Source organism: Acomys minous, assembly GCF_964271855.1.
Source record: "Acomys minous genome assembly, chromosome: 11".
In the NCBI taxonomy this organism is placed as follows: Eukaryota; Metazoa; Chordata; class Mammalia; order Rodentia; family Muridae; genus Acomys; species Acomys minous.
In genome coordinates, this window is record NC_140492.1 from 80,001,508 (window position 1) to 80,015,215 (window position 13,708).

Here is a 13,708-nt window from a genome sequence, read left to right on the forward strand (position 1 = left end):
ACTTCCTCTCTATCTCTTTTCCTCCCCTGGCTGGCAGGAAGCCCAGCCCTATTCTCCCCCCTGCTCAGGGATTGCCTGTTACACTGTTTTATTGACAGATCAGGAACAACTGGAGAGTTGAGTTTAGACAGGAGATTTTCAGAACAAGGTTTGAAAGCAGATATGGAGGGCACTTAAATCCGCATTTGTCTCTTTACGTAGTGCACAATAGCCTTATGCCTACCTGTTTGACCTACACAGAAGCAGATCCAGTCTTGCTTGACAATGACTGAACTATTTTACATTCCATCTTTTTCTGCTACTTAAAATACCCAATATAACTAACAGGAGCCTAGTCTGCTTTGGTAGTTGATGTACTCCCATGTAATTCTATGTACATAATATTCATGGGATTGGACATCACACTAAAGTGATCCTATTATCATGATTTTTGCAGTGTTTCCCCTCAACAATTCAGTGTGATTTATTAGCTCATTTATGAACCTTGAATTATTAGGACCATTTTGGAAATGGAGAAACAGATATAGAAAAATCAGAGAAGTTCCCACTTGATTTTTCGAGTGGTCCTTGTTAAATGAGGGAAGAGTCATTGTGGGAAAGATTAAGCTTTGTCACAGGTGGAAGCAGTCTTGGCGGGCTTTACCCTTGGGGCACACCATGAATACCTTGTGAGAGATTGTTTGGAGCCTTCCTGGGCTTGGAATTCAGGAAGCCGACCTGGGAACCCCACCGTGGCTATTGTTTTCCTAATTGACCCTTGAAGGGAGAAAGAGACCTCCCTTTGCATGTGACTGGGAAGGTGGGGGAAGACAAAACAACAGGTTGAGAGGAAGAGAGCGGCCAGACCAGCACTCTGAACGGAGAAACACCTAAGGACCCGTCCTGTGAAACAGATACCGGAAGGTTCACTCTTCTGTCCCTTTAACCTTTTTTTCCTTCTTGTGTGTGCTAGATGGGTTGTACAATAAAGTTTAATTGTTAATAAACAGAGCCAACAAGTCATTATTTTCTGATAGTCTATTGTTTTAGGTAAACTAAAAAGAAAACACAATAGTTTTGGAGATGAGTCTTCAGAAAGAGTGAGCCTCTGGAAATTAAGCACTTGATTTTATAACTGACTTCTCTACTAAAACATTACATTTAGTGGGCATCAAATAGCATCAGGCATTGTCAGAGTCGGCACCTGGAGCAGTGCTCCTGACGGGATGATGAATAAGGACATGGCCCATGGGGTGAGGGTGACACGTGGTGTGGTAGAACTTTCTAATAAGATTTAAACTGTGTTTTGTTGTTTCTTGTAGTAAACTATGATGTGATAATGACCCCCACCTCCACCTTACTCTGCTGTCCAGGTTTCCTTGTGTGATATTGACTCTGAGCCCCTAGCCTTGCTCTACTGTCCATTTTTCCTTGTGTGATATTGACCATGACCCCCCAGCCTTGCTCTACTGTTGGGGTTCTTTGTGTGGTATTGACCCCGATCCCACCTTGCTCTACTATTGGGGTTCCTTGTGTGATATTGACCATGACCCCCCAGCCTTGCTCTGCTGTCGGTGTTCTTTGTGTGATATTGACCCCAACTCCGACTCGCTCTACTCTCGGTGATCCTTGTTCTGATTTCTGTGTGCTCTGTTCTTACATTTTTGATCTAGCGTCTTTGTGCGAAGGGAGTCTTCCAGCCCTTTTCTTTGTTTAGCGGTGCTGCTGGTGTCTGGTTGACTCAGCATCCCTGAGCACACAGCACACTCTTTTATAATGCTGCTGCCAAATGCATCCCAGTGACTCAGCAGGCGTTTCTCACTGACATCTTGTAAAAGTAAAAGTTATACAGCCTTGGAGAGGAAAATGCTCGTGTACAGCGTAGCACAGATTAAACCTGTGCTGGCAGTACAAACAGTCTCCTGGGGTTTAAATCTCCTTTAGGAGCCCTAACAAGAGTTTAAAATGGTGGCTACACCGAAAACACCCCTCGGAATATTACTGAAAGATTGTCTAATCTAAAAATTTTTATTCATTTTAATGTATAATATATTGATAAAAGAAGCTTTATTACTGCGTACTTTACTGTAGATACTGCGTCAGGGAATCTGGTAAAAGTTCCAGTACTAAAGTATGAATTCTGATCCCTCTAATTCCCTTAGCTCCCCACCTGGCCTGAAAATCTAAGATTGTCCTGCCTTGGTAAATTCTATCTTAATTAGAGGGATATCTTGGCCAAAGCAAAGTCCCCACGGCCATACATACCATGAAAGAATAAAACAAAACACTGGGCTTATTCAACCATGCTGGGTTTCTGGCCTCGGACACCTTCCCTAGTGTGGTGAGTGAGAGGTGGGGAGGAGCTTCCAGAGGGAGTCATGTCTAAGAAGGACAGTAAGGGTGGCCAGGACAAGGCACAAGGTTGCCACATAGGTGAGCTAAATTCTGATGGAAAAGGAAAAAAAAAAAGAATGATATTTATTTGTACAATGATGTTTTAGGTAGCTAGAACACACTGGCTATTTATTAACTACTTATGCACTTACCTACTTACCTACTTACTTAGTTACTTAGTTACTTACTTGTTTATTGAGACAGGGTCCTGCTCTGCAGCCCTGGCTGGCTAGTCTCACTTGTAGCCTTCTTCCTACATCTGCCTCCTGAATAGACCTAGTCAACTTTCATTTCTTTCACTATTGAAGGCATCATAACAACACACCTAAGGAATTATTTACTGGGAAAAACTATGTCTTGCGCAGAGGTGGAAGAAAAAGAAAAAGAATGAAAGGACTAGCCTAGCCTTGCATCCTGTAGAGAAGCAGGAATTATAGGCTGGAAGAGATGTGTTCCCCCCCCCCCCACACACACACATTGCAAGGCTCACAGGTGATGCACCTATAAGAAAGGATAAGCCAACATGAATGAAGACATTCATTTACTATAAATATCACTACATTGGCCTTAATAAAGAAGACCAATGGAAACAGGGTGGACTGCATATTTCTGGCTTTTTAGAGATTAATTAATTTATTTTTAATTTGTCTATGGGGATATCAGACTGCTTTACTTTATTTGTAAACTGAATGCAGGGACCTATGGATGCCAAAAGAAAATGTTAGAACCCATTAAACTAGCATTATAGGTGGCTGTGAGCTGCCGTGGGCCATGCAGTCCAGCATGAATATTTTGATGTGTGCATAGTTGTTCAAAGAATGACATCTAGAGGGAATTAGTCCCAGTAACTTGGTAATGCTTGTGTAGATTTCCCTGTGTGCTTGGTACAGAGAGGGCCCCTATGCATGACCTGCTTTAAAGGAAATCATTTGGTTCCCTGCTTCAGGAGTGGTCCGGAAGACTGGACTGAATTTCCTGTTTCCCCAAATGCCCAGGTGCCTTGTTTGGGAGTACTCTATCCTAAATCACATCAAGACCAACTTTACCAAGGGGTGAATTTCAAACCAAACAATAAACAAACAAACAAAAATACCCAAACAATTTAATTTTACTTTGTCAAATATTAGCCTAATATTCCTCTGCCATCAATGAAGTGGCAACAAAATAACTTGGGTCACCCTCCCTGCCCCCCCCCCCAAAAAGTAGGTTATGAAAATGAATTCAAGGTGAGTTTCCCCTGAAAGGACTGGGGGAACACCAGAATGAGAAAGAGCACAAAAATAGCTCCAAGGACATAAAGAAACCAAGTCAAAAGGAACAGAAAATCGCTGGGACTGAGCACTTGGCCATGACCATGGTTTCTACCAGGTTCCCAAGCCACCACCCCAAGCCCATCTAGATTGTGTGCCGCCCGCTCTCCTGCCAGGCCTTAGCGATGGGGAGAGAATTTCCCATCACTCACAAAGCAGCTCACACATTCTTTAACTCCAGTTGTAAGGTGTCCAATGCCCTCTTCTGACCTCAGCAGGCACCAGGCATGCAAATGTACACAGATATACACACAGGCAAATTGCCCCATTCACGTAAAGCAAAACAAAAATGTTTTCAAAGAATGAAAGAGATGCTACTATCACTTATGACAGGACAAAGCCAGCAAGCAGGAATGAGAGTCACAAACCATTACCTTGCCATCGTGCTTTCAAGTGCGCCCATCACCTGACCACTATGCATGTTTGCACAGTAAATACCCAGAAGCCAAAGCCCCTCAACTCTGCACCAGTGACTGACCTGTAGTAAGAATACTAATTTTTAAATGAATTTTATACATGTATTTACATCCTCCCTCTCTCCCTGTGCCCTGTAACTGCCTCTCAATTCAAGATCTTGGTTGCTTTAAACACATACACATATTATATATACATATGTATATATGTGTGTGTATATATATATATATATGTACACACACACACATACACACACACACACACACACACACACACACACACACACACACACACACGTATATAATGGCAACTGAGCCCATCTAGAATTACTCGTATGTGCAAGTGTTTAGAGCTGACCACTTGGGATTGGATAACTTGTCAGGGAGCTAGCTCATCCTTGGAGAAAACTGACTTCCTCTTTCTCAAAAGCCATGGATTGCCTGTAGCTCTTCATCTAGGTTGGGCCTTGTGAAAAAAATCTCTGCACCTGTGTTGACATGTTACCAGTGTACCAATTGTGCAGGTCTCATTAGGTAACCTTATTGCTGAGATTTAATTGGGTGCAACTTGTCTGTCAGAACCAAAAGACACTATCTCCCAGCAGACCTGCTGCTCTCCTGGCTTTTTACAGTCCTTCTACCCCTTTTCCATGATGTTCCCTGAACCTTGGCTGGTGAGTTAATTCTACATGTACTAGCCGGACACCCCGTCATCTATTTTCCTCACTTTGCTACTTATGGATCTTCATGCTACCTAGTCGTGATCTGCTGGGGGGGGGGAGGGGCTTCTTTGATGAGGGTTGAGAGTTATCTATGGATATGAAGAAAATCGTATAAAGGAAAGTTCCTCTTGTGTAGAACTGAGTAATGTGGACGTTGTTAGGTAGTCTACGCTTTTGGGAGGAGTGTTCCCACCCTGTGTGGAACGCATGTGCACATGAAGCAACGATGGATATTTTGGAGATCCACATATGGTCAAAATGAAGAGAATTAAGTAACAGTGTGGTGGGTGCCCAGCCCCAGAGAGCAGAGCCATAACACAGTCTCCTTTCTCTCTTCGCCCTCTCAGGCATACCCACATGAGAATGGTTTTTAAATGACAACTTTTGTTAAATTTGTTCTTTGATAACACCATGCATGCAGAAAGTACATCCTTATTACTGTCACCCTGACCCTGTCTTACCTGTCAGTCCTGGCTCCCCTCTACAGTTTCTTTTCCTGCATCCCTGTCTTTGTGCGGTTCGTGACCCAGCAGGTCACCTGTGTGGCCATGGATTTAGATCTATTCAGTGGAACCTAGTGGGCTCCTCCTTGGGTTCACAGATGAAAGAATGACTTCCTGTCCCCCAGAATTGATCAGTAGCCCACAGTTCAGTGTGAGCAGAATGGCCCTGTGTCACTCTCCCTAGGACTGACTTTGGCAGGCCCAGTGTAGGCAGCAACAGTTGATAGTAATTGCCCCGAAGACAGCATTTCACAGCCCTTTAGAAGACAGCATTCTAGACTGGTGAAAGAAAAGGAAAGGGGAAGCACATTTAAATGGCAAATGAATCCTTTTAGGTTGAACAAGATGCTTGAGAATTGAAAAGTAATTTCAGAGGGGGGAAAAAAAACAGGCTTGTTTCTGACTCTTACTGAAGCAGCTTAATTTTTAGTTACATTTTCCTCCCAAATGGCCATCCTGAGGAATTTTTAGCCCAGTCTAGCAGCTTATCAAACACTCACAAAAGAACACCACTCCCCAGTTATCACAGCAAAACGCTTTGGGAATGGTCCTGTTGGTTACACAGTCACCTACAAACTGATCATGGCTGATGAATGGTGTCAGGCCTTGACCGCATGCCCACCCCAGGTAATGGACTCAACATCTCAAACAAATAACCTGTGGGGACAACGATGACCAGTTAAATAAAAATTAATTTGAAATTGACATTAGGAAGAAAAACTAGCAAGTGCTCTCTGCATAGAATCTAGTGTGTTGTTCCTTTAATTTCCAGATAAGAATGGGCTCCTGGCCTAGGAGATGGCTCAGCAGTTAAGAGCCATAGCTGCTCTTCCAGAGGACCTGGGTTCAATTCCCAGCACCCATGTGGCAACTCACAACTGTCTGTAACTCCAGTTCCGGAGGGTTAGGCACCCTCAAGCAGACGTGCAAGCAGAACAATAGTGCACATAAAAATAAATAAAAATTTTTTTATAAAGGGAGGGCTCTTAAAACCAAACCCAATAAATACAATTAGAAAAGTGATAAACTTTCAAATGAGAAGGAATAAGGAAATATTCCCATTCCAAATGACTCTAGGTTATATGAATAAAAGACATTAAAAATAAGAGATATGAGCTGATACTATCTTTAAGTTAATACATGTTTTTTTTTGTATTATGATACAGCTGTTTATTATGATAGGGCTGTTAAGCAAAGTAGGAATTATTTCTCAATCCTGTGTGTGATATAAATTCAGTAATGCCTGATTCTCTGACTACTGATCTTTGATAGAAGCTGTAATGGAGCCAGAGGGGGATGTTCAAGTGATTAAAATAGCTTTGTTATGGTGCAATTGCTCATGAGGTTCAGTAAAGGGACTAATCAAAAATTTGCTTCGTTCTGGAATGATGGTGTCAATATATTTGAGATACGTCACATGTATCAGAATTGATTGCATAATTCAAAGAACATGTGTGAATTTTCTCTTGGTACACTTTTAGTTTTCTGAGCTATCTGGATGTTTAAAATATTTCTTGAATGTTTATGATTTTTAAATGAGAAATATAGGCAAAAATTATTTCCTTGGAGGAAAAGAGAATTCTGCTGTACAGGAAAACTGGCCTCGTAACTAAAAAATAATGCCACTGTGGTTGTTCTCACAGATGTCACTCAGCAGCCACCTACAGGTGCATGTGAAGCTGTGAGGTTGAGTGACTGTAGCCCTCAGAGACGGTGGTGTTTCTCAAGTGCAAGTAGTAAGCATGGGTGCATCGTAGCACAATGCTGAGAGAAATGATAAGGATATGATCCTGTCCACTGACCCCCACATTTTCACTCTTTTTAAGAACAAGCTACGGGCATAGAAAATAACCAGAATGCACGCTGCAGTGTGGTGGAAGCCATCTTTAATGTTCTGTACCATTGCCATCTCTCCCCACGAACATTTGGAAATGTTTTCGTGAGCTACATGGAAGAACAACACCTCTGGGACTTTTTATATAACATTCCAGGTACAAGAAACTTGTGTGTCTTTATATATAAATGCAATAATGTGTTAAAGTGTCACAGTGAAATACATTATTGTGTGCAATTAGTGTATGTTAATAGAAATGTTTTTAAACCCTCTGGTTTTCTGTAAACATGTCTTTGTCTATGTTCCACTGACCAACAACATGAAAGTCACTTGGAATTTAACAACTGTAGAATCTCAAGCCCATTGCAGACTTAGTCAATAAACTGTAAATTTGAGTAACTATCTAAAAAAAAAAGAAAAAGAAAAAGAACTTGTGTGTGTGTGTGTATGTGTGTGTGTATTTTATATATATAATTTATGTATGTATGTGTGTATATATATATAATAAATGCTTTATTGATACTTAAATTGTGTTTTAATATTTTCAAAGTATGATAGATACTGTTTTTTCTGACACTTGTTTGTAAGTTTATCATGCATCTTTTTAGTGGACGGGCTTCTGTTTGGAACTACTTACCATTTATCTACTGTCAAGTGTGATGTACTTGGGATAAGGTAGTGAGATGTAAAGGGAAAAATTATAGAATGAAGGCTCTCTTGTTTCATTTTAGGAAAGTGTCCTATCATAATACTTAAGTTTGTATTTAGCGTATACTATGTTTTTCTTTTTAGAATATGAGGTATTAGTAAGATATAACAGTCATTTCATGATTGTAATTGTCCAGACTAATATCACTTGACATAAGCTAGAGGCATTTAGGAAGACTGACCCTCAATTGAGAAAATTCCTCCATCCAGATTGCATGTAGGCAAGTCTGTACAGTTTTTTCTTTTTCTTTAATTGAAGATAGATTTTTAAACAATATATTATAATAACTATTTTTTCTTCTCCATCTCTTCCCAAATCATCCCCCTTCTCATCCTTATTACTCCATGTCTTCTTTCTCTCTTTAAAAAGCAAACAGGCGAAAACCAGAAAACAAAACACAAACAAACAAAAGCCCAGAACAGAACAAAACAAACACAGAAAAAAAAAAAAAGAATAAAAGAAAAAGCATTAAAGTCTTATCTCTTAGTTTTCTTGCATTGTCTCATTGCTTGTTTCCTTCCTTCCTTCCTTCCTTCCTTCCTTCCTTCCTTCCTTCCTCCCTCTCTCCCTTCCTTCCTTCCTTCCTTCCTTCCTTCCTTCCTTCCTTCCACTCTCCCTTCCTTCCTTCCTTCCTTCCTTCCACTCTTTCTTATTCAATCCCTTTACAGCCTGGTTCCAGTCTTCTCTATGTTCTCCTCTCAGACCTGCTCTCATGCCCCCTCCCCCAACTGCTCCCTTTCCTTCTTGGAGAAGGGGGCTCCCTAAGGGATCCCAACCCACACTGGCCCCTCAAATCACAGCAGGATTAAGTGCATCCTCCCTCAGGGAGGCAGGACAAAGCAGCCCAGCTAGGGGAAAAAGGATCCAGAGGCAGGTAACAGAGTCAGAGCTAACACTGACTCCCATCCTTAGGGAATCTATACATAAAAGACTGTATCGTTTTTCTCCTCTTTTTCTCTATTATTTACTATTTTATTAGACTACAACCATTGTACAAATTAATGAGTTTTTGTGTATTTTCATATTTGTATATTATTTATTTTTACCATATTGACCTTCCCATTCCCTCTTTTCAATTTCCCACTTAAGTTGAGAGATGTATGCTGTATCCTGTATGGTATACACTGTGCATTGTGTGTACTGTATCCCGTGTACTGTTATGGTGTGCTCTGTGCCCTGTATCTCTTATACTGTATGGTATACACTGTGCACTGTATCCTGTATGGTGTACACTGTACCCCATATACTGTATGGTGTGCACTGTATCCCATATACTGTATGGTGTGCACTGTATGCTGCATTCAATATACTGTATGGTGTGCACTGTATTCCATATACTGTATGGTGTGCACTATGCACTGTATCCTGTATACTGTATGGTGTGCACTGTGCACTGTATCCTTTATACTGTATGGTATTCACTGTATACTGTATGCCATATACTGTATGGTGTACACTGTGCACTGTTTCCTTCCTTACTACTTTTTAGATGATTCGTTGCACCATCTAATTCATTAGTTTTCTTATTTTAAAAGACTTAAAGTCTCATTATATACTGATTTAAATGTGCTGTTTCTATCATCTAACGTTTTGAAACAACCCAGAAAATCTAATTTTCTTTTCTTCTTCCTTCCTTCCTTCCTTCCTTTCTTTCTTTCTTTTCTTTTCTTTCTTTCAATTGGTTCTAGTGTCCTCTTTATTATTATTATTTTTTTTACATCCTAACCACAGTTTCCCCTCCCTCTCTTTTTAGTTTCTCCTCCTAATCTCTCCTCTGCCCTGACTCCACCCCTGTATCCAATCCTCCTCCATTTCTCTTCATAAAAGGGCAGGCCTCCCATGGATATCCACCAAACATGGTCTATCAAGTTACAGAAAGACTAAACACCTCCCTTATATTAAGATTACACCTAAGTATGGTGGTGCACACCTTTAATCTCTGCCCCTCAGGGAGGCAGAGGCAGGCAGAGCACTGTGAGTTCAAGGCCTGCTTGGTCTACAAAGTGAGTCCAGGAGAGCCAAGGCTACACAGAGAAACTCCCGTACTGAAAAAACAAACAACAACAACATGAACAAACTATGTTGGATTAGGCAATCTAGTATGAGAAAAGGGGACCCAAAAGCAGTCAAAAGAGTCAGAAACAGTGCCCAGCCTCTCTCTCCCTCTCCACTGATGGAGTCCCACAAGAAGATACTTTAATTTTCTGATAAAATGGTGATAATAATATTTTGATGAGACTTTCACTAATGTTACTCTTGACTCCCTAGTAGAGACTAGAGAGACACCTTGTTTTCAATGGCACCTGATTTGTAAATTTGATAATTGAAGGAAAGCTCTTTTAGTTGTTTGTATTCATTGCGCATATACTGTGTTTCATGAGGACATTTCTTGTATTTATAATTTGGAGTTCTTTGTTCTATATATGAATCTTCTATCAATATATATTTAGGAAAGTTTCTTCCCATAGAATTCCTGTCTATACCAATGCTTTTTTTTTTTTACCTAGAAACACATTCAAATGCGTTGTGCTAATTTTATAAAGCTAATTTAGGTTATTCTTGATTCAGTAGACCATCTTTCTTGAAGCAGTCATGAAAACCTTTTAATTACTTATGTTCTTATTCTTTGAAATTATAGAGAAAACTTAAATAATAACATTTCTTTTATTTTGTATACTCTATCAGGTCTAAAATGAACACATTTTAAAGGCTATTTATATCAAAATTGAAAAATACTTATTGTCTTAACCCAATATATTTATGACAAAATACCAAATTAGAAATTATTATTGAGATGCTTTTTTGTTTTGCTTTTCTCTTTTATGTTGATTAGATAGAATAAATATATAGACTATAGCAACTGGAGTTGGGACTATTATATATTCTCTTTATACTATATTTTAAACGGTTAAATATCAACTTTGACTTCTTTTTAAATTTTATTTTAGTGTGTATGTATGTGTGCATGCACGTGTGTGTGTGCGTGCGTGTGTGCGTGTGTGTGTGTGTGTGTGTGTGCGCGCGCGTACCTTACTCTTTTTAAAAACACAGGTTTATTTTTTATCTGTGAGATATCAGGCTTTTTTGTGAAGATGAATATATGAGAGCTAATTGGACATATTCATGACTTCTCATATTTCTCTAGGTCCTTTACAGAGTCTCAGTTTCTTAGCACTTAGTTTCATGGATAAGAGAGAACGAGCCAATATTTAAGTAAAATGTTACAGCTTTGTTGATGTTGCCTGCTGGGATTTTCCCAGCACTGTGTGCAGGGCTGCAGCCCAGAGTGCAAGCACTCTTCCACTGATGGTCCTGGCGCCGTTATGGTGCTCTCTATAAAGGCTGTCCAGTTCCCACTGCACCTGCAGAGTCCAAAACTCGCAGTTGGTCCCCTGGTTTTAGTAGGCATTTATATGGTGCATCTATGAAATTCACCTCTCATCTTCTACAGCTTTAACTTAGGTAACTGTGAAACAGTCTTCCCAGATGAGGAAGGCAAAGCTTGTGAGTAAGCTCTGGTAACCATAATGTGCTTCTTGCTTTCAAAGTCTCCGGATACACGGAGTCCCAGCCGGAAGTCATCCGCTGCCTTAGACTGGCCCTGATGGATGCCGTCAAGGACACTGTGCGGCAGATAATATCCATGGTGAGATGTCGGAGAAACAGTGAGACAAACCTAAACCAGCTGCGGGTTCCCGATCGTCTGCTTCAGAGCATCCCACGAGAATGGAATTATATTCCAAGGGAATCCAAAGGGAAAGAGTCCGGGAAAGGTAACAACATTAGCTCCTTAAGAAAGTGTCCCCTGTAAAAACAATCTCATAAATAAAACTCTTAAAAAATTCTAAGACTGCTAAATGGCATTGGTTTTTCATTTCAGTATGTATACGGAGACCTCCATTCTCTTTTTGTTATAAGCCACAAAGATAATACAAGTAGAAATGAAAATAATTCAAATGCTTATTAGTTTTTTATTAGTACCTCATGTTTATTTGTTGAAATTTGCTTTATTTCTTTATTTTAATTTTGATATTTGATTATCGCATCTCTCCCTTCCCTTTTTCCCCCTAAACCTTCCCGTTTACCCTTCCTCAACTCTCCTTCAAATTCATGGCCTTTTTTCTTCTTTTACTAATTGTTATTACATGCATAAGTATAAGCATATACAAGTATATTCCTAAATATTACCTGTTTAGTCTGGATAATGCTGCCTGTGTGTATGTTTTCAAGGCTAGCACTTGGCCCTGTGCAATAGATTGGTATGCTCTTCCTTGGAAAAGGCCACCCTCCTGAGTTGCCTATAAGTGATTCAGAATTTTCATCTTTTTTGTGTTAGTATTCACAGAAGTCACATGACTTTGTTTTACTTTAAATCTAGATAATCTAGTTACTCATTCAGCTTAACTGTTTGTTGTTGTTGTTTTTTGATTGATTGATTTTTGTTTTTGTTTTTCCTGCAACCACCAGATTTCACTTTTCTTTTCCCTTAACACACCTTCAGTTGTAGCCATTAGGTCCCAGATAGCATCTAGTTTGGTAGTTGCATATAATTTCTGATAGGGTATCTACTCCCCATACCTGTGGTTCTGTATTGGATTTATTGGTCCTCTTCAGAGTAGTCCTTCTGCCAAGCGTGCTTAATCTCCATTTTCTCTACATTGTCATTTATTTCATTAGGACACCTTCTCCACTTTGCTGAAACAGCTCCATTGCCGTTGAATTGTCACAGAATTCCTTTGAATGTATATTATCTGTGTGACTCTCTCCTTTCCTAAAGTAAAACATGTTGTCATATTCATGTTTCAAAGAAGAATAGTTTTCACTTTAAGGAAAAACTTTCCAAAATAAAACATTCCAGCTGGAACTCACAAAGGAAGTTGAAAGGTTTAGCCTTTTATTTTTCCCATTCCTCTCCATAGAGACCTTAAATAGTGTAGCTCTTATTCACCAGCCTTCTATTACAAACTCAAATCAATTATCTGAGTGACCTTTCTAGTAATTTTTTTTTTTATTTTGTCCAAGTCCTATCAAGCAGCCTTTGGATCTAGTAAAGATACTTAATTGAAATTGGAAAACTGTCACCTTTTCCCTGCGTGAGTTCTCCCTCATGTAAGAGTTGTTCCCGTTGGTCCCAGGTCTCCTTCTCCCATGTTTTGGATATGTCATTCACTGTTGGTGACCCAGGAAGCATGATCAATATTTTTCATAATATTATAAGTTGGTGCAGAGTTACATTCTATAGCTAGTCAGTCACCAAGAGGTGTCAGGTCATATAAAACAAAGTAATGGAAGGAAGAGAAGCTCCAGGCCCCTCTGTGTGCTAAGTGCGCATGAGAGGATACCATTACTCTTGCTCCAACCTGCTTCAGGACCAGCACACGTCTTAGCCCTCTCTGGTTTTCAGCCTTTGTCTTTGACCTTAGTCAACTTTAGTCCAAAAATACTAGGATTGACTTTGGTCCTTTCAAGAGAGCGAATCCACATTCACATAAATTTTATTATAATATCTGGTTTAAATTGTCCTACTTCATTATTAATCTATGGTTCTTAATTTATACATTAAAATTTTACAGGTGTGTATGTATTTATGTTTCTATAAGAAAAAAAATGGATATGAGGGCTTGGCACTCCACATTTCATTGGAGGCTTTGGTTTTCATCCTGCTTAGAGAAGGACACTCCTACACTCCCAAAGCCAGATGACATTAACGCCATGTTGGCGTTCGGACATCCATTGACTCAGTGGATATTAACTGAGTTTTACATATCAGCCAATGTATGTAAGATCACATACACTGTAAGATCATATACATGTACTCTATCCTCCTGGTGCTGAGAGATGGTA

General features: G+C 39.8%; 1 protein-coding gene across 2 annotated transcripts in view; it reads left to right on the top strand.

Moving 5' to 3' along the window:
* KIAA0825 overlaps positions 1–13,708 on the top strand; it is a 410,640-nt gene that overhangs the window by 166,968 nt on the left and 229,964 nt on the right. For both annotated transcript variants that reach the window (XM_084801930.1, XM_084801929.1), the window contains exons 15-16: positions 7,148–7,312; positions 11,413–11,637. In XM_084801930.1, the coding sequence (XP_084658056.1) occupies positions 7,148–7,312; positions 11,413–11,637 (390 nt within the window). The remainder of the gene's footprint in view (positions 1–7,147; positions 7,313–11,412; positions 11,638–13,708) is intronic.